Raw genomic sequence first — 24,294 nt, 5'->3', positions numbered from 1 at the left:
TCTGAACTTTCTAGGCAAGATATCAAAGGTCTTAACGTAAGACAATTCTAAATGTGAATGTTCCTTTGTGCATGGAGGGTGGAAGAAGCTTCTTAAAACGTCGGATCTGTATCAGCATTTAATAGAGAACACAGCACAACAGTCCAAAAAAACTTAAAGAACATAGCACAACAGTGCACACACCCACACCCTTGAAATTTGTCCTCTTTGTCTGTGTGCTGATATCAAATTGATCCTGATTTGGCAGAATTGGACCTTCCTAGGGGTGAGATGGAAACTGCTTTCTGGCAGAAGGAGACTGGTGGGGCTGTAGGAAGCATCTGCTGAAGCTGGCGTAGTGTGAGCGTGACTGCAGCACAGTGCTGGTTCTGCAGCCCCCATTCCTCCTGTAACTCAGGCACTTCTGCTGCTTCTTTTCTTTTTTCCCTGATATCCTTCCAAAGCTGTTAGTGCTTGTTCATTGTTTTTTTAGGGCATGTTGGTTGACCTTTCTTCCACTTTGAAAAACAGTTCTGTATCCAAATGTGCATTGAAAAATAAGGTCCAACGTTCACAGTTAGGATCTAGTCCTCTGCGTCTCCAATGCAGAATAAGAAATACAGGCTTGTAATTTGAATTCTTAGCATGTTAATTACTATGCTCTTAATTGCATTACCCTATACAATTTCAAAATGATTGTCTTGTAGTACGTGGCATGATCAGTGAAGTCACTGTGCAACTTTTAAGCAAGTGTGTCTTCCTATACTGCTTAGGGCCAAATCAAGACTTTGTCCTGATGTTACAGTAGATTCTTGCCAGATTTGAAGTGAGCGGAGTCGTGTTGAATTCATACAGATCCTGCTGAGAACTGACTGGGTTCATTTCATGCACTCATCCATGTTCAGTGATCGAGGCTGGAGCCAAGTTGCATCTGGTCAGGCAATGGACACACTGATCGACTGGCTTGTGTGTTGCAGCAGATAATGAAGGCTGTCCTTGCTGTCAAAAGGAGCAGCCCTGTCTCTCTGTTTCTCTCTGTTTCTCTAGTGTTCTTGCAGCTGCCTGTCAGCCGTCAAACACAGCTGGTTTGTGAGTCAGTTTACTGTGCAAATACTTCCTGATACAAGAACTGGGGCAGTGGAAGGGCAGGATTCCTGTTGTAGTGACAGACCTGCCTTAAACAAGTCCTTTAAGGAAATAAAAATAACTTCAGAGTATGTAATTTATATGCAGACCCTACAGTGTTTACAGACTGTACAGTGGTGCATTTTAACTTAAAGGCAAGCTGTAGCTGTGTTCTTGAGAACTGTCAGTAGGAAGAGCAAGAAAAGCAAAGGCTTTTGCTTCCCTCATAAAAGCTCCTTTCTTGTATTGTTTAATTGTGGGGTATGAATGCTGTTGTAAGAATTAAATTAGATTATTCTTGCATGCGTAGGGCACTTAGTTTTACGTGTTGTACTAGTGAGTAGTCGTTACAAAATGAATATCAGGTTTCAGCCACATCCTTATCCCCTCCCGCCTCCCCCCTAAGCTTCGGTGGCCGTGCCAGTTTGAGGAGTATCGCTGTACCCTCTTCACTCTACGTGGTTATTTTTAACATGAAATAATTTAATGCACTGGGCTACCATCTGCAAACAGTTGTTGGCATGAGAGTGGGAACAAATGGCTGGGGCTAGTGGTGCAAGACCTGCCTTATGCTGTTGCTGAGAAAGGTGTGTGGAACTGTATCCAGATACATGCTACTGATACCTAACATAGCACTCAAATGAGGATTTCTACCCAAAATCTTGATTTGCAAGAACAAAATAAAATCATGCTCAAGATGGGATTCATGCACAGGTTGGTCAACCATCCTCTGAAATTGTGATTTTTTTTTTTTGGCTTCATAAGCCCAAGAATTAAATGTTGTTTTAACATGATACTAAGTAATGTGTCTGTCTTAGTTACTTACATGCTTAAATTAATCTTTAATGCTATAATAAGATTGTATGATGTAAGATGAAAGAGCTGCTTGATGACCTTCCTTTCCAAAGGGGAACTTTCTTTATCTCCCATGTAGAAAAGATGTTAACAAAAAGATGAGAAGAACTAGTAATGCTCAAATGTGTTAAGCTATCCTTGAATGTAGTATTGGACATTGGGTTAGTATTATGTCAGTAAAGATGCACCAGTAAGAGAATTTACTAGCCTGTAGTCCAGGCAGGACCTCTTTGGTTTGTGGTTTCAGGTTTCTGTGACCTAGAGCTTTTGTAGTGCTGCCAGTTTCTAAGTTACTTGAGTTACTGTTTCAGAGTGTATTTTTAACCCTTTTTTTCCTATGCATATTAAAATCTGGGGAGAGTAAAATAGAAAATACCAGAAATCTTTATCTTCAACAGCACTTCTTAAAATGGAAGTGTTAAAGCCACTGTCATGCTACCTGGCACTGTGAGAGAAATATCATGTTTGATGCCAATTGAGCATTTCTGACATTTTTTGTTCTTTCAAATGCTTTCCCTCACCCAAAAAGCCTTTATTTGTTCAGAGTAAGGGGATGAAATGAGATGTCTGTAATGAAACAGCTAGCTTATCTGTAACTTTTTCCTCTAGAATTAACATATAGTTAAATTTGTGTAAAAGCAATACTTAAAGCAAATGTAAATTTATTGCATGCTTATGTTCAGTGAATTTGGTAGTGTAACAAGGAAATGTGGACTTAACCGTTATCAAGCCAACTTTAATACCAAAATTAAAACCTCTGCTTTGTTTTCAAAGATACTGTTTTTGTATTTCAGAGTCAGGGTGCGATAACTGAGAAACTGAGAAGTTTCAGTATGCACGATTTGACTACTATACAAGGAGATGAGCCAGTAGGACAGAGGCCCTATCAGACATTACCAGACACAAAAAAGAAAACCAGAGCCTCTGCAAATGAACCTTCAGGTAAGTATCACTCTAAAATAAAGGAATTCTGTTTTCCAGCTAATAAACAATACATGGAAGACAAAAACCAGAAAGGAGTAATTTACCCCACTTAGAATATTTGAGTGGAATTGGCTTGAGCAAGACATATTGTAATGTTAACAAATGGCGCACCCTGTCCCCCCAGCGCAATTTTTTTGGAACCACTAACAGTTTAGTGGTTCCTCCTGTCTCTGTCAGTTAGCAAGAAAAACTGGCCAAAGTAAAGCATAATTGGAAGTAAAAAAAAAAAAAAAAAAAAAAAATGCGATTGTGTAGTGTTTCTGTGACAAATGGAGAAAAAGTTAAACATTAAAATTTATGGAATTCCGTAATTAGGAAGAGAAAATTAATGGTAATGAATTCAGCAGGTCTGCAATCATTGTTGGGTCAAAATGTAAAACCACGTGTGGTGACAGGAATAATGAAGGCATTAAATTGCCATAACGTACTAACGCACATTGACACTCAAAGATGGTGTGCAGTGACCAACTTGCTTTTGCAGAGATTTTTCTTGAGCCTGTGCTACTTGAAGAAAGACTTCTGTGGAATACTGTCAACCCATACCTTCTTAAATGGAGAGGCTACGATGTAAAGTGGTTGATATTTCTCACAAAAGAAATAGCTCTGTACTGCTTTCTTTTGGCCTTCCCCCTAAGTTTGTCCTTACTTCTCACCTCTCTGTTCTGGAGAGAAGTGGTGGCTATGGGCTACAAGGCATTCCAGGAATCACATGGTAGCTCAGTGTTTCTTGAGGAATAAATGGCCACCTGAATGACTCTGTGCTGAATTGCTAATTGAGCCCAGAAGGTATCCCGTGCAAGTCAGTGTAAAGTACTGGCCAGGGAAAAAGCCCGTGAATTCACCAAGAGTTGTGTTAGGGATGATGTCACTGCAGCTGTTGTGCATGAGCTATTCCTCAGTAACAGACCATCAATTATGTCTCTGAAGCAGCTTGAAAATGCTGAAAATTCAATTTTCAGTAAAAACTACTCAAGTACAGGTTATACTGTGTAAATAATCACTGACTCTGACATTCAGTCTCACATGTCAAAATGTTTTCTTAGAGATATTTTAAGTATTCCTACTCTTGGACCAAAATCTAGTGTATAGCTTTCTAGTTTTCTTTGAAGCTTCTTCTTTAAATTGGGGGTTTAAAAAAAAAAGCGAAACAACCACTGGTGGAGTTGGAAATGCTACATAGCAGAATGTTATTTTTTTGTAATGTGCGCTGGGGTTTTCTGTACAAGCCAGTTGAAAAGACCCATTTGTAGAAGGACCTTGATCATGGGGTGACTTGTGAAAAAGGCAAATGTCATTTTGATGAATCAGATGGGGGTGTTACAATTACAGAAAAGTATTCGTGCCACTGCAAACATCCCTAGTAAATAACTATACGTAACAGATACGATTGAAAGCTTCCATGTTTAAGAGAAGGTTAATTGAAAATGTACTGGAGGCAGTGACAGGTTGATTCTAGAATGGCAGGAGGCGCAAGGCTTGATTCTAAGTAAAGGAAAAAATGGAATGACCAAAAGAAAAGAAAGAACCTGCTTAAAGAAACATTGTTTTTAGATGAAATGGTTATTGCTTATGAGTGAAGTTGGTTTTAGTGTCTAAAAGATGTCCCTAGGTGTTCCATCTTGTAGGTTCTGCAATGGCCTTCAAAAGTAGAGCTTGCCAGTGGACCAGACCACATCTGGGAGCTTTATATGTCTACGATGAGGAGTCTTGTTTTTCAGACCCTAATCTTTCCAGCACATGTTTTTAAGCAGTTTGCTCCCTCTAGTGAAAATGTTTGTTAATAACCTTGGTCCTAGTTCTGTAGGATTTAAGCAACCTTTAATAACTCACATTGGGTATGTCTAAAATGAACTTCGGTATTTAACATGCAGAGAGATGCAAGTATGAAGAAAGATAGTAATCTAAAATTAGTTTTAGATGTTAATTTCTAGTAAGTGTGAACTGAACTCTGGCAGTAAATATGAGAAGTGAAAGAGTAGGACTTGATTCTATGGGGCCGAGAGTTGGAGAAATGAAAGATTAGGATTTGTTTGAGGAGGGACGAGAAGGCTGGGTGAAGAAGAGTTATGTGGTATTGATCAATTTTATATAGAACTGAGAAGTAAATCATGAAGAACATAACATTCTTACTTTTGTTTTTAGACTTGCCACTTTTCATCTTAATGTCTCTTCTGTGGCTAAAGACAGGTCACTCAAACAAAGTCAAAAAGCGCAGTTAAAAGATGTGTAAGTGATGTCTAAGTCAGAAATAAAATGAGACTCAGAATTCTGTCCTTGTTTTGAAGGCTGCTTTGAATTTGCCCTGAACTGAGTTTTTGTATTAATCCCAAATTGCAGAAACTAAACGTTCTTCTAAGGAAACATGGAACTTGTTGGCTCCTGCTAAGATACGTCAGCAAATCTGTTCTTTTGGGGGGAGTCCTCTGAGAATGGAAAACCAGTATAGAACTTCTAATGGGAGTGGCAATGAGGAGGGAAGAGGACAATAAACTGGGCAGCTGGAAACCTTCTGGTGTGTTCTTGGCGATGAGATAGTAAAACAAACACCGAAGGAAGGACTAACCAAGTAAACATATAAAGTTAAGTTTAAAATGCAGCATAGATTGTAAAAGGTATAAACTGGTTTATTTCTCCAATATATCTGCCTGTACTTAATTATAAGTATACAGTAATTTCATAGTTCATAATAGGGCTGGTGGAGAGTAATGTCCCATTTAGTAGCCTTCAGTGTAAAAGTAGGTGTTCTTCCACCAATTTACAACAGATTACACTGAATGTGAAGAGGTTATTTTTGTCCAGATGCTTGGGCTTCGCATCAGTGTTACTCAGCACATTTAGTAGTGTCTATGAGAAACTATCGGGCACACATAAAATAAAATATAGTCATGGGATCAGAAGAAGGGTTTCCATCCATCTGCAAGGTTTTTTGTTGTTGTTGTTGTTTTCCCCTAGAATAGCCTCCAAACAGCAGTGTTGCCAAAAATCTTAAGTACTTCTCAAGAAGACCAGTGATTTTTTTTTTGTAGTTCATTGTAAAGCAGAATATGGTGCCAAACTAACGGTTTAACTTTTGTAGTTAAGAGACTGCTGCATTACATACCTGTGGAATGAACAGGCTTGTTTCTCAAAAATGGCCGAGCGTGCTGCTCCTGGCAGATCACTAGATGCCTTGTTGGTCTGAAGCATCAGGAAGAGTGAAGTATACTTTAGGTGGATGTGTATACGTCTCTCTTAGAAATAGAAAAGTTACAGGAACTTTTTATTAAAGTTTTTGTACAACTGCTTTTTAAAGGTTACAAAATTACAATGGAAAAAAATCCTGGAGATGATAAAACAGATGAAGAGGTGGAGGGGACACATTCTGAGGATGAAATGTTTGCTCAGAGAGGCCTTCGAAGAACACAGAGCATGAAATCTGTGAAAACTATTAAAGGCCGTAAAGAGGCAAGTATAATTTTTCTAAAGCATTGAGTTTAATTTTAAAGATGTACCTTGGCATTTTTAATAATGTCAGAATTTAACTTCAATTGTAGAGGGTTTATCAATGATAACTGTGTTATAGAATGTCAAATGGAGAAGTGTGTGTGGTAACAGTATCTGGGCTTGAAGATTTTGTAGTTTGGGGTGCTTAATGAAATTATGCAGGAATGAAATTAACTACACAAGGGAAAAGGGATGCTTGTAATCTTAATGCTGACACCACCAGTCCCAAGTTCCAGAAATGGCTTACCTTGAAAGGAGTGTAGATAATGGTGTTGTCACCCGCAGTAGTGTCTTGATTGTGCATATTAAACATCTGCTGTTTAAATGTTTGCAGATAATTCACAATTATTAGTTGGCACAGACATATGGCCTGCTTTGACTTGTAACCCACAAAGAGAAGATATGTATGTGGGATTCAGAGAGCTTTGTATTTGCGTGTCACAAACTTCAGGATGCTTCAGTGTAAATATCTATGGAATCTCGTAAAGTTTGGGAGATAACTCCGGGAACAGCTTCTTGCCTAATTCTGTTGAAAATGTCTATCATTCAGTCAGAGGCAGATCATCTGCCTGACTCTGTGGAGTGCCCGAAGCATGCTTAATGACACTGATTATACTGGAGTAGGGGAAAGGTAAATATGTCTGTCTGAAGTGACCTTAACTCTTTTAAGTTCTATTTTTTTTTTCCCCTCAGATACGGTATGGATCACTGAAATACAGAGTAAAGAAGAGACCCACCGTATACTTTTAAGTTTATTGCACAATGCCTGCAAGTCAAACTGCTGTATTATAAGAACTTGAATTCAGTACTTCAAGTGTTAAAGATCTGTGTATGATTCATATAACGGATATATTTGGATAGATATGGTAGGACTTGGTTTTGTGAGCCTAAATGATTGGATAATGTATTACTCTGCTTTTCTGTAATTGCTCGTTGTTTAGACTTTAGTCTGGAGAAGCTATAGGATGAATTTCATCACTGCTTAAATAAGAGTTAAATGAGTAACAGGAAACAGCTTGACTTTTTCAGAGGTACTGAGCAGACTGAAATAATTACAAGTCCAAGTGAATTAGCAGAAGCTGTCAGTGTTTGGAACTTGTGAAAGTCGAACCCATAGTGCCCTTTAGTTTACATGGAAAGATAGCTATACTTGAAATATTCTTCTGAACTACAGTTCCTGAAAAGACCTATGTGTAGTTTAAAAACATAGTTTAAAGGACAACAGATGATATGGGGAAGGAGAAGGAAAGGTGAGATAGACAGGGAATATCCTTAAGATCATCTTCTCACATCATATTTCCAAGCTTAACAAACTTGTATAATGCTAACAGGTGCAAAATGGGGGTACGTTTAGCACTTTATGCAAAACTGGGTAGTTTTGCGCACTTACTGATTTACAGCTGCACATGTCATTTTAGTTAATTCTTAGGTAGATTAGACTTATCTTTTGAATGCCAGCAATTCTGTAGTTTGTGGTCTTTTTATAACTTGATTACTTAAGTACATTTAGGATGCTGTAGATAAGTGCAACTAACACTTAACAATATAAGCAGGTGCCTTTCTGTGTCTTACAGGGCTGCGAGGTTATGTCTGTTTTTTTGGTATTGTTTTTTTTTCCCCCTTCCGCTGAGAAGATGTAACATGATTTAAGTCAGTTTTTGGTTAAACTTGTGGTAAATAAAACTTGTAGCAATTCTGGTGATAGACCTCAGGGATCTGAGCAGCCCATCAACTGTGTAATATAAGTCATGCTGTCGTGGTGGCACGTATGACAGATTATTCAGGCCCTGGTTTGGTTTTGCTCTGCATTTCTGTAAGAAAATATATATATATTTAGATTTTGTATATGTGTATATTTCTTATCATGTGGATTCTAAATTTGGCAGTGTAGTATTTTATTGCTAAAGTTAATACTAAAATATTTACATACAAACAGCTTTTTCTGAAAGTCTAGCTCATTTACTCAGCCATGTTATAACCTAGTGTCCATGGCATGACTGTTTGCACAGATTAATTTTGGAATGTCATTCAAGGCAGGGACTTGTCAAAATAACCTTTTGAGGTTCCTGTTGGTTCCATTTTCTGTAATTTTGAGAAGTAGGCTGATTTTAGTTTCCTACCGTGGATTTTGGCATGACAGATCCACTTTTTGTAGATAGCTTTTTATTACTTGGCATGGGTAGAGATGGTGTTAATTTTCTGTAAAGGAGAATGATGTGTTGTCCCTGCTATCCTCAAATCTCAGATGCCAATCCTTAAATTTTCTCCCAGGTATGACAGTCACCTGCAAGTCTACTGCAGTGCTTTTAAACGTTTTCTTAAGGGTCTGCTGCAGTGTTTTCTTTTTATTGTTACAGCCATAGCAGGTTTGCTGCTGGTGGGCACTTAATGGCCTGTTAACATAGACTGCCATTTGAAGTAGTCTTCTGTAGATTTCTTTGAGCCAGGGTTTGAATTTTATGGATAAAAATGCAGCTGGTCTGTATTGGCATTGCAATTGTAGGCATTTATAAGCAAAATGTAAAGCCTTGGACAGATGGAATGATACTGATAACATGGTGCTTGTAGCATCTCCGTGGAAGGTAAATGCTTTAGTAAGAAGTTGCAACGTTCCATATGGGATCAGAAGGCCAAAGTTTGTTTTACTTTACTCAAAGACATCATTTCATGCAAGATTACAGGAAGCCTGCTCTCTCCCAAATGAGTATAGTGCAAAAATACTGTCCTCTAATCAAAATGGCAATTTGTGATTTAGCATTTATAAGGAGCTGTTTCCTAGGGTGCGAGTCCTCAGAGGGCAGTCCTCAGAAAGGGTGTGTTTCCTTGCTTCTGCCCCACAAATGTTTGCAATTCTCATCTGCTTCCCTGAATAGAGGAAACGCCCAAGCAGGAAAAGTCTGTCTGTGTGTTACAGTATGTAAGATGTTAGAGGAAACAGGCTTTTGTATTTGCATCTTGCCCCTCCTCAAAAATTAGAATAACCTGGACACTGAGTCGAATCTCTAAATGTTATTCTCCAGTTGAGCATCCTCCTTGAGCATTTGGTGCCACATCTTGTGCTTACTCATAATGTTTTTTTAATTATTAACATGGAAATAATATTGTCATTGCTTTACAAATGAGAATCCTGCGTGAAAGAGCTGGGAAAGCCCTTCTTTCAGAATTCTAGTTTCTGTTTCAAGTTCATGTAGATCCTGTTTCTAGAGTTGGATTCCTTTCATGCTTCCAAGGCTAGAAGACATCTGAGTAGAAGTTTAGGCTCTAGAAAGCTCGTGGTCAGTAAGTTGCTTTATGCAATGATACGTACTTAAGGCTGTAACTTCTGACAAATGTAACTTGCTAATTAAGTGGTGACAGGCTGAATAAACTCTCCCCTTTGCTGAAATATGGATGGGACTAGGAATGCTGGCAGTATTATTCATATTACTTACTGTTTGCATGTAAGTGTGTGTGTTACTGCAGATACTGTCTTAAGTGATAAATCATCCAGTGTTTTCCTAGCTATTTTTTTATCTAGTACCCTGCTGTAGTGTCCCCTCTTTCTCCCCTCAGCTTGTTTTTAATCTTTGAATTCATCCTGAAACTGCTTCACTATTGCTATCTTAGATTTTCTTTTCCTTGCTGTTCATTGTCAGCTGATGCTTGACAGGGCACAATGGCATAATTAGCCTTCATCCAAATGATACATATTTCTCTCTGCAAGTTAAATTTAGTTTAGTCTGGTTTTGAAATGTTACGCTATCTTAAAATGTGTACAGAGAATTTTCAAACATTTTTTTGCCTTAGCAACTGCAAAGGTCATCTCTCTAGCTTTTTCCAGTAAACTTACTGGAAAAAAGTTAAAACATCAAAATTTGATTAAACAACCTTTTTGATTTCGGAATTTCAATTATATATTCACATCAAATAGTCTCACAAAGTGTTTCCTGAGAATTGACTGACTGCTACCAACAGATGCTAGTTAAAGAAAAACTTACGTAGGGATTAAAGGTAGTTTACAATAGAGTTTATATTTCTTGCAAAGTTTTGGAGTATTTCTGAAATGTATCTTAACTGACTCGGACTTCTTAGCAAGAGCCTACTGTACATGTTAAAATACGCAGTTTGAGATGAGGTTTAAATTGATGGCCTCAGTTGCATATAAACTTAGGTTAAACTCTGATTACAAGGTAATTGCCAATATTAGCTACTTAATGCTAATTGCTTAGCTATGTATAAGTAACTGAATATTATCCAAGATACTTTTTGAAGATTATAATGAATTTTAAAATGAATACAAGATAATCTGGTTAAGCAGAACAGTGGAGTAAGTGCTAGATGTATTTAACACATTGTTAATAACAAAAAAATGCATTTTATTTTGGTGTTGGCTTTATTAATGGGAAGTTGGTATTTTAGAGTATTTTTCTACAAAAACACGTGTGTGCAAAGGCAATACTTCAACGTTTTTCAAGAGCTCATATTTTTAAATTCTACAGACCAGAGACTGTCTACATTGAGACTGAAGTTAGTAGCTTTAAAAAATGCAATGTAAGCTTTACTTTTTATATTGTAATAATACCTTGCTGTCAACTTGTTTACATATTTGTAGGAGGGAAAATGTCATTATGCATTGACTTATCTTGATGCTGTCTTTAATAAATGCTGCTTTGAGCAGGATGCAGTGGATATTTTCTTACCTGAATTATGATTTACAAACCAGTCACTCTGTAATTTGTATTTTATTATTATGATTCCTGTACTGAAACAGCTTATCTAAACTTCGAGGAGACTTTTAAAACTGTTTGAAGTATGACTAAACTGTCCTTGAGGTTTTGCCATGGAGCCTGATGCTGTTTTAGACTTAAATTGAATTTACGCTGCTAAAGGCAACTTCGAAATGCAGTAGCATTAAATATTTTCATTATATGTTCTTCTCAGAGAAAAGTCAAAATCAGATCCTTAATCTCCCAAAAGAGTATGGCTTCGTAGGGAAGTGCTGGATTTTTTTTTAATTAAAACTTCTAAAACTTTTTCTATGCTAGCCTTTTTTTTTTTTTTTATGCAGCATTATTGTGCGTGTGCCAAAAAATAGACTTTGTTTTGTGTTTCCTAGTGAACGGAGTTCTCTGGTACACTGGAGGAGGTAGTGAATGGGAGAACTTGGGCCTTTCCTCGATTAAATCTCACTTCTAGTAAGCTGTTAACATCGGTAGCAAAGCCCAAACAAAACACTCGGTAACTTAGTTTTCTGGACCCTTTGTGCAAGGATTCATTAACTACTATTTATAGTTACCGTGTTCTGTGCCTTATGAAAGTATATCCTAGAAACACAGGCTATCTGTAAGGGATCCTGCAGTGACTCAGTTCCCAATGTCCGAACAGTTCATGCAGCATAAACCCCCCACCTACTGAAGAAATTGTGGCCGTTGGAAAACAGTGCTGATTTTTTCTTTTATTTGTTCAACAGATGTTTCACGCATAGCAGGAACATTCATGGAAGCAGCCTAAAAGCTGTCTTCCAGCTGCTTACCATGATGCTGGTGAGACCTGCTCAAAACATGATAATGTAGTAATGCTAAAATTCTGCTGTACTTCTGTCCTAGGCTGAAGTGTTCAAGGAGAAGCAGATGCAGTGATGGTGAGAGCTGTTTGGGGGTCTTTTATGCGAGTGACCTTTAAGCATTCTTTATTTTCCACGGTAAGGTGGGAACACATGACTGAGCAGGAGAAGAAACCTAACAGGTCCTGTAAAATCAGTAGACTTCCACAATTATTTTCATGCTTTCTGTTCTGTTCAGGAGCAAAACGGGAGCCTGCCATGATTAAGTCTACTTGTGTTGGCCAAGGTTCAGCAACAGGCTGCTCTGTTTGAATTAAGGTAGGAATCATGAAAGCAGATGGAGTAGAGAGACTAATGACTTGGGATAAAACCTAGGATTTCACTACTGCCTGCTAATGTTTGGTGCCAAAATGGGTGAGGAAGCTCAGAAATGGTTTAGGAAGTCCCTGGTATCCTGCTGTCAGAGTTCCAAAGTAAGCAGCACTTTGACCCTCACTTAATGCTTCCTGGCCAACATAACCACAGTGTTGCATGGCACACATGGGCAAACCCCATTAATTTTAATTTTCCTGCACTAAGAAAACCAAGGGGAGATCATCCTAGCTTATTGCCTCAAAGGAAAAGGCCTTTTTCATGGGGTTGAGGAGAGAGGCTTAATAAAGCAACAAAACACCTGTATGAAGGTAGTGTAGTAGTAAAACTGCATTTTCAAACTTAATGCTAGGGAAAATGCAGGCATAACCATCCGTATTATAGTCCAGACGGAAATTATTGCACCAAAGAAGGCCACCTAACATGCTTTTGTGTCAACTCCTTTTCCCAGATCCAACTAAAAAGTAGTAGTGTCTATCCTTAATGCTGGAACAGCCAACTTCAGTAGCCAGAGCTTCCTCTGTTGCCATAGGGTTGGTCCAGGGACCTTTTAGGTGCCAGTGTGGGAACGGGATGAAAGCTCTAAGGGTACGAATGTTTTCGGTAGGGCTGAAGCAAGCAGAGCTGACGGGCAGGTGCCCGCTTCCCAGGTCGGGCCCGAGCAAAACTGCCCCTTGGTGGCAGCTGGACCGAATACTGGTGGAAAAATCCCGCTTCTCTCAAAATCGCGGAGGAGGGAGGGCTCCCCTTCCCCTGAAAACGCCCGAGGAGGTCCCGCCGGAGGCAGGTGGCGGCCCCATCCCGTCAGGGAGGCGAGGGGCCGGGCCGGGCGGGGCGAGGCGGGGCCGGCAGCGCGGCGCTGTGGCGGCCGCGGCCCGCGGGGCCATGGCGGCGGGGCTGGAGGAGGCCTTCGGGGCGGCGGGGGAGTTCGGCGGCGGGCAGCGGCGCCTCACCGCCTTCCTCGTGCTGCTGCAGGTGGGTGAGCCGCCCGGGGCCTCTCGCTCTTCCCCGCGCTCGGCCCCTGCCCCCGGCCGCCCGGGGCTGCCTCCCCCCGCTCTGCGCCTCAGCCGCGTCCCGAGCGCTGCCTGCGGCTGTGCTGCGTGGAAGGAAGCGCCTTGCCGCCGCGGGAAGCGGCTTTTTTTAATTAGCCATCGGTGAAAGTGGTATTTCACGGTGCTGTCCTTAAGCAACGCCCCCGCCCCCGTATGCAAACGTGGATCTGTCGCTCCTAGCCCCTCTGTGAAAGGCGTCCTCCTGTCAGCGCGGTGCTGCAGTGGGGGTTAAAGCACTGCTGGGGGGAAGGAAGCGGTGCTGCTAGGTTGTGGGTTTGCGTCTGGAACCTGTTTCTCCGAGTACACTCAAGGTAAGCGCCTGATAAAACAGCTCTGGAGCCCTCAGTGCAAGCCTGCCACCCCAAGATGCTCTCTCTACATGCAGAACTGTGCCGCTGATGGTAACGTGCCAAAAATGATCACCGGGACCTAAGGGTGTCGGTTTAAGTTAAAAGAAAAAAATCACACAAGTTGGAAGACGTTCACAACATGAAAGCCATAGGATGCGTGAATGTGCTTACCAGGATTTCCCTATGAGAATCTTTTTTTATTCCTGAACTTCTAGTTTTCCCAGTGATCAGGTAAGGGTTTCAGTCGCTGCAATGGAAAGAACTACCAAAAGTTCAGAAACAAATGCACAAAATCTCCCTTACATTTCTAGTACTCACTGAAGTACTCATTGACTTGTCACTGCAGGTTGTGTTATTTGAGTAAAGTAAGTAAAAAGATTTTTTTAAAAACAAACAAACAAACAAACAAACAAACTTGGCCTTAGGTTTAAATCTTAGCTTAGAAACTATGCTGAAGTTCTTAATGCCTTCCTTTCTTATCCCTGGCTAAAAAACAGCAAGAAAAAGATAGAACAACTCTGGAACAGATGAAGCAAGATGAAGCAGTCACTGAAGGTGCATTGGTAACTTTGGTGTGGTACCTGTTGCTTCCAGCTGCCCTGATGATCATATCATGAGGTTTTAAATACAGTAGACTGATAACACTTGGTTTGCACTGCTGAATGAAGGGAAGTTGTGCATTGTTAATTTAATGAAAAGTTTACAGTATGTTAACAGAAAGGGTGGTTTCTCTTTGGGATTGTTCAGGGTAAGTGATGTGTATCTTGTTTTAAGGTATACGTGGCTTGTCAGTCAATGCTTATCGTGCTGGTGGGAGCCATGCCTGAGTATCGTATAGACCAGGAAGGAATTCCAGCGAGCAAAGCTGAGCTTGCCAAGCATATCCATTTCACGAGCAACTTCACATCTATCGTAACCGAGGCAAGTACTTCCATTGCGCCTGTTTATTCTTTCCTTGGGATTTAGGCCACCAGTGCTTGAAAAAGTTGAGCAGGGCTTAGCGTAATGTTTTTCTTGTGCTATTAGAACAAGAAAAACATTACGCTAAGCTGGAACCTACCCATCTGGATCTTCTAATTTATTCTTATTTTTTTTTCAACTGAAAGTATATTATTAAATTATTAGTTGAGTTTTTGTAGTGTAAAACCAATACGCTTAGTAGATTCATTAAACTTTATTTCTTTTGTTTTCAATTTTCTTCATCTTCACGTGTTTTTGAAAGTCATTGCTAGTGAGAATAATCATTTAACTACTGTTTATAACTCCGGAATTTAGCATGAGCTCCTCCTAATGTTTTTTTTCCACGAAGAAAAGCTTCAATTTGTCATGTCTGTGCAATCTGTGATATGTATTGAAGCTTTCATCTGGCGTTGTTGAATTAGTTTCTCAGAGAAGATGCACCTTAAAGATTAAAACAAGCATGAAAGGGCAGTATACGCACCACATGTCTGGGTATTCTCATGGATGGTGAGAGTGGGAGCTGGAACAGATGGAAGTTTGCTGAGTGGGACAGAAGCTTGACCCTTCATCCTCATGCCTTGTGAATTCCACGCAGAAGGCTGCGTTTGCTTTTTGCTAGTCCCTGGGCTATAATCAGTCAGGAAAGTGCGAGTGACCTAAGCATCGCTGCCAGTGCCAGAAAAAAGATCATGTGGGTGGCTTGGCTTCTAGCGTAAACTGTCAGAATTATGCTGGCTGGGCTCTTGGAGCGGCTGTCAGTAACTTGCTAAGGCAGGATAGCTCTTGGCGTGGCTGGTGCCCATTTTTTGCTTCCTTCCCATTATCACAAATGTGACTCTGTAGCGTTGGAAAAATGTAATGACTAAGAAATAAGAAGGAATGTTACAATATTGGGTCATATCCTCCGTCAGAAACAGATTTTTTTGATTAGCGTGATTTCCAAAATTACCCTTCAATTTGAGACTGTCAGCAGGATGCACGATATGGAGTAATGCTTAATTTACAGTCAGAAAAAAAAGTAAATTTAATCTAATACTGTATTTTAAACGTAGGAGTCAGTGTGCCTGTTTCCAAAAAATGTAGTGATTTTGAAGACTTACTAAAAGCAAACAAACAAACAAAACTGTTCCCATTCATTTTAGTAACTAAGTTTTTTTATTACATTGTTAATAAATGTGTATATATATTTTCATGTCTTAGGTGCTGGCCAACATTTTGCTGGATGTTAACAGTCTAGGAAGTAAATCAAACTGCTGTATGGATTTTAAAGAGCTAGAGGATGTTTGTTATGGTGATAACAAAGTTGGCAATGTTATTGTTGGCAAGCTGCAGTTAATTTTGACAAATATTTAACCAGTTTCTTTTATGCCAATAAAGTAGATGGATGCATTCTTTTAAAAGATACATTCTTCACAGATTATATCAGACTTGGTAAACTATGTGCATCTCCCAGTCACATACTAAGCAGCAAAAGTAACAGTTTGCAAATCAATCTTTTCTCTTGTCATCTTCTGAGAGGAAGCTGCTTTTATAAAATTTATTTCCTATATTTTGCTGACGTTACGGAGTTGAAATAATAAATACTTTCAGTTGTATTCTGGCTTGGCAGCAGCACTGTTCTGCTCTGAAACTCAACAAAACTTCAGAGGAGCTCGTAAGATCTGGTTCAAGAAATAATCATTATAATCAGTTTCGGTGTAACTAAGATTTTGTAAATAACAGCTCAGGGTTTGTTTTTGAAAGTACAGTTGTTTGATTGCCATCAGTTCAGTCCCCCTGCTGTATTTAACAAGTGATACTTAGGAAGGTGAGTTAAGGAAAATGTTTTACATGGGTGTAGAAATCATCCTTTAATTTTGAGAAGTTGAATTTTACAACCATATCTAGGACCTGAAAGGCTGTTTTCTGTCTCATATCCGTCTGAAACACTGCAGATGAGAACTGGCAGTTTGAAATTTGTATGCTGTGGCGTGCTAGCACAGAGGAGGAGGACTCAAGCCAGCAGTGCTCTGTGTCTTGGAGAGGACGCGCTGTGATATTTTTATCCCAGATGAAATTTCCTGAGGATTTGTGCCCAGGAATATTTTATTGCTTAAACCTCCTCAGAAAGTTAAGAAAACGTAAGTTTTGTGAGTTACATCTTTATCTGCCATAATAGGGTGGAATCTAATACTATACCATAGAAGGTACAGTAGTAGGAAAGTAGCTGCAAGTGCTGCTGCGCAGGAGTTTTACCATCCCAGAGTATCCAAAAATACTCCAAAACTCTGAAGTGTTGAAACTGGGTACATTCGACTAAAGTGAATGCTGTTAAATCTCGTCCTACTCCTGCAGGCTGCTGTCTTGCAGGCTGCTGGACAGGCAGGGCACAGGTTACCAGAGTGGTGGGACAGATAGAGACACATATTATCTCTACGCTGCTGCTATGAAAGTCAGGATTGATGAATGAAAGCACAGGTTTCTTCAGATTGCTATAATTACAAGTTTCTGAAAATTCCTAATGCTCTGTGGGGATCTGTATTAATTCAAGGTTGAGGTTGTGGTATGCTGTGTAGGATTCTGGTCATATGCCTCTTCCCTGATCCCTGTCCCCCCTTTTAATCCTTTAATTTCTTAAAAACCAACCAAGTAAACAAAAAAAAACAACAACTAAGTGGTATTAGGATCCTTCTTCGTTTAATGAAAGGAAATGCTGCAGATATCATTTAAAAAGTCAGCACAACACTGTCTTGGCTTGAATACTCATCCCCTTTCCCGGTAAGTTTCCTTGCACATTACATATAATTATTAAATATTCATTTCTGTAAGGCTTTGCATTGAATTAGTTAAATTCTGTTCCTGGAACATGACTTGGGATATTCTGATCACACTTCCTTTCCAGCTTCATGATGTGAGCAATATTTGTAAATCCCAGCAGCACATTTCTGTTGTTGCTGATTCTCCTTGTGTGTAGCAGGGGGGCTGCACAAGCCAGCTGCGTGCCTTGCCCCCACCAGGACATATTTTGCTTCCTACTATTTCCCACCACTGTCAGTTCATGCTGTTCTTTTCTGTAGAACAGATTACTTTTGCTTATGCTACCTCAGTTTAGCTTTTGCATGAGGTAGAAAGTACATTTTATAAAGAAACCTGTCATTTGTTTCTAACTCTTCTTTGTTAGGTCATAAATGTGTGCACACAATAAAATACTGAGCAGTATCCATGAGCAGTTAATAAGTATTTCTTAAAGTTCTTATAAAACAAGTCGTCTTTAGGACATCTTTCCATAATCCTTTCCTGCTTCTCTTTAACACGTGTACAGTACAGGGCAACAGCATCAGGAATTATGGCTGCACAGCAGTAGCCGTCTCAGTACTAAAAGCATGAGCATGCTTCATTCTTGTTAATGAATAATTTTTATTACTTGTTCATTGAAATAACTAAGCTTACGTAGAAATGTCTGAGCAGTTTAAAAATTGAAAAATTCCTAATTTGAACTTGTTACTTTGTCAAACAGGAATGGAGGTGAAAGTAATTACTTTTCCAAGAAATATCATGATAATCTAAGCTTTTGACTTGGTGAATTTAGAGGGAGATGTCTGTTAGGGAGGAAAAAATACTAATGCTGGCCTGTACAGTAAACCTGGAACAAAAATTGAATTGGATGTAAAGAAAGCGATGGGAAATGGCACCAGAAGAATTTCGGTAGTTGTCCTTGTTTTGGAGAAAGCCAACAACTTGCTGTTAATACTTAAGACAATAAGAAAATTCTTTTATTACAATTATTATTATTGTTTCTGATAGTGGTATCTAATTGAACAAGAAGCCTACAAAGTGAGCCTTGCATCATCCCTATTTTTTGCTGGATTGCTTATTGGAAACATCACGTTTGGCCCTTTGTCAGATAAACTGGGCAGGAAACCAGTGTATATTTCAGGTAAGACAGTTGAAAGTGTTCTCATGTTCTGCATGGATAACAACATTGCTGGTTTTGCCCTGCCTGTGGGCCACCCTGCCATGGCACTGATACAGAGTCCATGGTCTGGTTAAGTACTCCATCTGGAGTAAAGCAGCACTAAAATTGGTTGATAGGAGTATGCTCAGCAGCACAGTGGGCTCTGGAGTATCAGTGACAGATGAAAAATAACTGATTTTCACAATGACTTTGCTATTTGAGTGCAGTGCTGCATGCATTGCCTTGCCATTTTGCACCCCAATAAAAAATAATCACTTTTTTGGGGAGAATCTGAATTTCTTTAGAGTGGGTAACTTAGGTCCTGCTATTTTGTTTTCCAGCTGCACTTGCAACAGCTGGAAAGGGGTCATTTTTAAAATTTCAACATTGTCTCAAGGAAACAACATCTTTGTTTTTGTAGACCTAAAGCGTAAGACTTGGAAATGATCGTAGTTTTCCCATAGTATGATTTCAGAAAGCCAGATGTGACAGATGAGTACTGTAGACTAATGGCAGTTACTGTGCTCCATGCCTGTATTCTGAGATCAGGCTGCATAGCATAAGTACTAATGTTATTTTATTCTCTCTGCAGGTCTATTTTTTGATGTCCTTTTTGGGTATGTTACAGCATTAGCTCCAAATTATGGCGTATTTGCAGTTTCACGTTTCTTTGTTGGAATTGTGAATGGTGGAATGGCTCTTGTGTCTTTTGTCCTAACACAGGAATATGTAGGAAAATCATTTTGGTCATTTACAGGTGGGATTTGGGAATGTTTAATCATTATTACTGTGCCAAGTGTTGTTCTGACTATCAATACCTTACTTGCTACAAATTAAAAAATTTAAATGTCGAGTTAGTTAGGATGTCAAATGAGCATGGTGCTGATTCATCGAAGATCTAATTTTTGTGCTTAAATAAGAAATATAGGATTGGGTTTGTTTGATAAGTAGCAAAAATAGGGTTTTTAAGTGGTGTTCTGGTCTGTCCTAACTGAAACCAGGACAAGCGGGTACACTGATTCCAAAAATTTCCCATATTTGTGCATTTCATTGCACTGAAGAAAAAAAAAAGGGGGGGGGCAGATCCTGCCAGTTCTGAATGGTGCTGTGTACAGTATCTTGGGAAAATATTCTTCAAAGTGTTCTTTGGAATTTATCTGCACTAGACAATGATTGTTTTTTACCTCTATTGGATGTGCTGACCCTCCAGTATTTTTATATGTCCTTTTTCTATGCCACTGCCAAGACTTAAAGTAAATTTAACACCTGTGTGTTGTGCTGTTGTAAACCTGAAGTAGCTCAGACTGAAAAACCTTTTCAGCTAGCGCAGCATGGGGAAAAACTCGGTCCAAGTGCTGACTCGCTGTGACCGTGAGCGTATTCCTCTCTGTTCTCCAGTTACCTCATTCTGCTATTTTCTCATTTCTCCTCTGGACTCTTGGGGATGTAGGAGGCAGTTGTGGTTTGTCGATAGCTTTCCGTTGTTTCAGTTGCGTTTTTTCAAGTACTGAGTTTTCTTCTCCCACATTCACTTTTTTGACTCACGTCATCTCTCTCCCGCCCCTTCTTCCCCCTTGCCCTTGTCTCTATCTCGGCTCTTCCCAGCCTCTCTCCCTGCAGGGCCAGCCTCCTGAAGGACCGATGAGACAGCCTGCTTCCTGCCGCTTGTCACTTTAGGTGCTTTATTCTAGTTCGGCTCAGCTCTTGGCAAAGAGGTGCTGCACAACTGATCAGGGGCCGAAGGAGAGGAAGCTGCTGAATGCTGCTCAGCAGTGTTAAAGAAGCTCTCCTAGGTGCTGCCTGTGAACTAGGCTGTGTGCGATAGCTGAGAGCTTCGGGGTTAGTACAAGACCTCCTGTGTTAGCCTGCAGAAGGTTTGCTGGTAGGCTTTTGGAATGGAAGTTGACCCTGTGTTTTCAAAGTTTTTATTTACACTTGTTCATCAGAAGCTTGCTGTAGCATACCTCTGGTTTTCAGCTGTTCATATACTGACCCCACTCCTTGTGTTTTCGTAGCTTTCTTGCAATTTCTGTTCCAGCCTGCCACCTCTATTCAAGATACCTTAAAGACCTAAATAAATCACTTGCAATGCTTCCCCTTCCTGTCTTTGGGTTTTCTCTTTGGTCTGTAGGTTTCTGTTCAGTTCTTGATCTGTTCTATGCACCGCCCTTTATTTTTGAAAGGAAACCAACCCTGCTCACCTTCCCCCACTCACCCAGTTACACAAAGGCATTCATCATTAGGATTGCACAATACACTTAAGCCAGCTGGTTCATAGAGTGCCATAAAGATACTGTAACGATTTTAGTGCTATTTTATTTAGATCTATCAAGGGATCTATAGTGATTTAAGGTTTCTACTTAAGTTTGGTTTTGTTTTTTGTGTGTCTGTAGTCACTTTTTTGGTCTTGTATTTGCAGGTTCGTTAACTAATTTGACATTTGCAGTTGGCATTGCTGTTTATGCTTTACTGGGTTACTGTGTAAGAGAGTGGCGTCACCTGGCATTGGTATCAAATACTCCAGGAGTCATCTTCCTTCTTCTTTCGTTGTAAGTAGTTCACGTGCATTGTAATGATAAAAAATATGCATTGATTTAACGATTATTTTTCTTATCACAGTTCTGAAGAGTGGTATAAACAAGGATGATATTTTTCTGTATGTTTTTATGAACCAAGCAGAAGAAAATCATGTAGTGAAGGAGGAAGCATTTTTAAACAAAGCAGAAGGTCAGGACTACCCGGAAGAAAAGCTTGAATTTCTGTTTGCTGTTACAGTTGTGGCAGCCAGCATTGCAAAGAGCAGCTGTATGCCAGCTGTCTAATAAAGCTTGATTACAAATCTGCTTGGGGAAGGAAAGGCCTGCCAGAGGCCGTGAGCTGGAGCATCAGCCAGGAACACAGCCTCCTGCCAAAGATGGGTTTCGGTGCTTGAGAAGTTTTGGAATTGCTCCTAGAGGAGGGGTTTTAGAATTAATTTTTAAGACAGGCATGTGTGCAAAGGGAAATAAGTGAGAGCACTTGGAATTGTGTTTCTAGTGTGAGATGTCGTGTATCTGCATGTTTTTGAGGTGCCTTGTGTCTGTTTCTGTCACTATTGCATTTGTGTTCTCCTATTTAGAAATCCTCCATAGACACTGTTGTAAAAAAGGTTATGAAATATAGCAGTATTTAAAAAACTGAAAGTGCTAGCACTGTGTTGTTAGAAAATATGCTTTTAAAATACCAAATGATATCCTATGTATACTTCTGATAGTTAGAGCTTCAGAAAAAATAAAAGCATTATTAGTATAGTAGGTTCTCTAAACCTTGTCTCAACATGACTGAGTGCTTTGACAAGCATTTCCAACAATCTTTCTATAAAGTTAACCATATATTATTATCAGAGTATGTGGAATTTATTAGGCAGAACAGTGTAAATAAAATGTATTTTTCTGAATTTTTCATTGGTACCATTTCTTTTGTTTTGATTATTGATTTGCAAAACAGGGAACTTGGTTTTAGTGCTTTGCTCGTAGGAACAAACTTGTCATCATTGATTTTCTTTCCTGTTAGTATGCTGCCAGAATCCCCACGATGGCTGTATTCCCAAGGGAAAACTGCAGAAGCTGAAGATGTGATGCAATATATTGCCCTTGGTAATGGAAAAGAAAGATTAAATCTAAAATTAAAACCAAGTGCAGGAACTTCACGAAAGGATGAATCGCCACCTGGTATACTAAACTTAGTAAAACACCCAGTCCTTCGGTGGCGAACCATCGTTCTTATGTACATCTGGTATGTAATAACAAGACACTGAGATGCTGTGAATGAGTCAGACATGAGGAAACTGTTAAGATTTTCATCATTTTCTCTTAAAAATGCTGTCCTCAAACTAATCATAAATCTGTTGGTTAATGAGGGCAGACAGTAAACATCTAAAATGGTGTGTTGTAAAGCTGATGTTTCATTATTATTGCTGTTGCAGTTTCAGTATGTTATTTAGAATCTGCCGCAAAGCCTGTGAAGAAATAATCTGGTGAAAACATAATATTTACTTTCAGTGAAATGAGAAGCCAAAGCAGAAATTGAGAGGATATATATTTGAGCCAGTTTTAGGAAGCACTATGTGGAATAGAGATCTGGAGTAAGAGTTGGAATAAGTGTAGGAAATGAGATGTAAGAACACGTGGTTCAGTGCAGGAAAAGTGGGGGCAATATGAAATGCAGATAGCATATTAGGTGCTTTTTTTGCTTTTGCAACCTGGGGAAAAAAATGATGTCAGCACAGAAAGATCAGCTAACTAATCTAGAAAAAAAAAAACAAAGATGATAGAAAATTCCAGAAGTTATGCTGTGTATGTGTATGAGCCTTTTTTTTTTTTTCTTTCACATAGTTTACTTAAATAGGAGCTATTCTCTTTGTCTTATTTCTCCTTTTGGGCAAAATAAGAGCCTCTTCTTAACGCATTAACTGAAAATAGCTAATCTATAACTTGGCATAATTTGCCTTTTAAATCTTGACCTTTAAAGATTAGATATGCTTGCAATCTAACTTTTATGGTTATTTTTAGGTATGTCTGCAGTTTGGTGTACTATGGGCTAACTTTAAATGCTGGTGAATTAGGAGGAAATCTTTATTTAAATGTGGCTCTTTATGGCCTTGTGGAAGTTCCAGCTTTTCCACTCTGCATGTTCTTTATTGAGAAGCCTTGGTAAGAAAAACTTACTTCCTGGTTTTCTGCATATATTTGTAGACAGCCTAGAAAAACTTTGATGTTTTTCTGGGGAAGATACTTCACTGTTCTTCTAAACCAGTTGATTCTTTATGGATTAAGTCAGCTGCAGGGGGTTCTGGAGTTGATGTTGAAATGGGAATTTAATTTTCTACCTTTGCCACTCTTTAGTTTTGTTCGTAGTTTGAATTATTCAAGGCATGGGATTTTCCATGATTCGTGTTATTAAAAATAACAAGTTTGGTCTTCATGAAAAAAATATGCGTAGTTCAGTTATTTAAGTATCTATAGCTTGTATATGCGTATTACTTATTCTGTTCAGAGTGACTTTGGTGTACTACAAAGTCTACAAACTACAACTGAAAACAGTTTTTAGTGTTGTTCATTTTCACTTAAATTTTTCAAAGAGACCTTTGACGGGTGAGCTGTTCAGTTACCACGAAGGCATGGATAGTTGACGCCCATGTCTTTTCATACTTTACAGTGTTTGCAGGCCATCCTTTGTTTGGGCACTTTTTTTCTTCCAAAGGTTGGATAGTCAGTGTCAGGGCACAGAGCTACTCGGGGTTTCATCTAACCTTCTGTTTGAGCGTTGTGTAATGGTGTCTTGGTCTCATTGAGATCAGTGGAAAAATGACTTTCTTCATCAAGGTGAGGATATCACATTTACAAATTGTTTGGCAGTAAAAGAAGCTGTAGACTCTGCCAAGCAATAAATAAATAAATAAATAAAAACCAAAACACCAACCTTCACCCGAAACCTAGAAAACTTAAGGACATGCATTTAAACCACAAACAGCACAAATATTTTCCTACATGTTAATTTCTTCGTATTTTGAAATTTTTAGTTTACCTGGCAAGCTTTTTTTTTTTTTTGTGATTCTTGAAATAAGGAATATGTAGTTTTATGCACTTAATGGAAAAAAAAAAAAAGGTGGCAAGCCAG

The 24,294-nt window shown here is 39.2% G+C and overlaps 2 protein-coding genes across 6 annotated transcripts in view; both read left to right on the top strand.

The window, feature by feature from the left end:
- The window catches only part of REEP3 (receptor accessory protein 3), a 38,794-nt gene extending 27,700 nt beyond the window's left edge, over positions 1 to 11,094 (top strand). For all 4 annotated transcript variants that reach the window (XM_027463809.3, XM_072040061.1, XM_038181072.2 and 1 more), the window contains 3 exons: positions 2,754 to 2,901; positions 6,236 to 6,387; positions 7,120 to 11,094. In XM_027463809.3, the coding sequence (XP_027319610.3) occupies positions 2,754 to 2,901; positions 6,236 to 6,387; positions 7,120 to 7,176 (357 nt within the window). In that variant the 3' untranslated portion in view covers positions 7,177 to 11,094. The remainder of the gene's footprint in view (positions 1 to 2,753; positions 2,902 to 6,235; positions 6,388 to 7,119) is intronic.
- Positions 11,095 to 12,293: 1,199 nt separating this feature from the next.
- The window catches only part of LOC101804258 (solute carrier family 22 member 15-like), a 31,258-nt gene continuing 19,257 nt past the window's right edge, over positions 12,294 to 24,294 (top strand). Inside the window, exons 1-7 of one of the 2 annotated variants that reach the window (XM_027463806.3) lie at positions 12,294 to 13,315; positions 14,517 to 14,663; positions 18,486 to 18,618; positions 19,229 to 19,393; positions 21,056 to 21,185; positions 22,189 to 22,410; positions 23,187 to 23,327. In XM_027463806.3, coding sequence (XP_027319607.1) covers positions 12,824 to 13,315; positions 14,517 to 14,663; positions 18,486 to 18,618; positions 19,229 to 19,393; positions 21,056 to 21,185; positions 22,189 to 22,410; positions 23,187 to 23,327 — 1,430 coding nt within the window. In that variant the 5' untranslated portion in view covers positions 12,294 to 12,823. The remainder of the gene's footprint in view (positions 13,316 to 14,516; positions 14,664 to 18,485; positions 18,619 to 19,228; positions 19,394 to 21,055; positions 21,186 to 22,188; positions 22,411 to 23,186; positions 23,328 to 24,294) is intronic. The other variant, XM_027463805.3, reaches the window with a different exon arrangement.

The sequence above is a fragment of the Anas platyrhynchos genome, chromosome 6 (assembly GCF_047663525.1).
Source record: "Anas platyrhynchos isolate ZD024472 breed Pekin duck chromosome 6, IASCAAS_PekinDuck_T2T, whole genome shotgun sequence".
Classification (NCBI taxonomy): Eukaryota; Metazoa; Chordata; class Aves; order Anseriformes; family Anatidae; genus Anas; species Anas platyrhynchos.
Note: the sequence above shows the minus strand (reverse complement) of the source record. Positions and strands in the feature narration are given on the sequence as shown.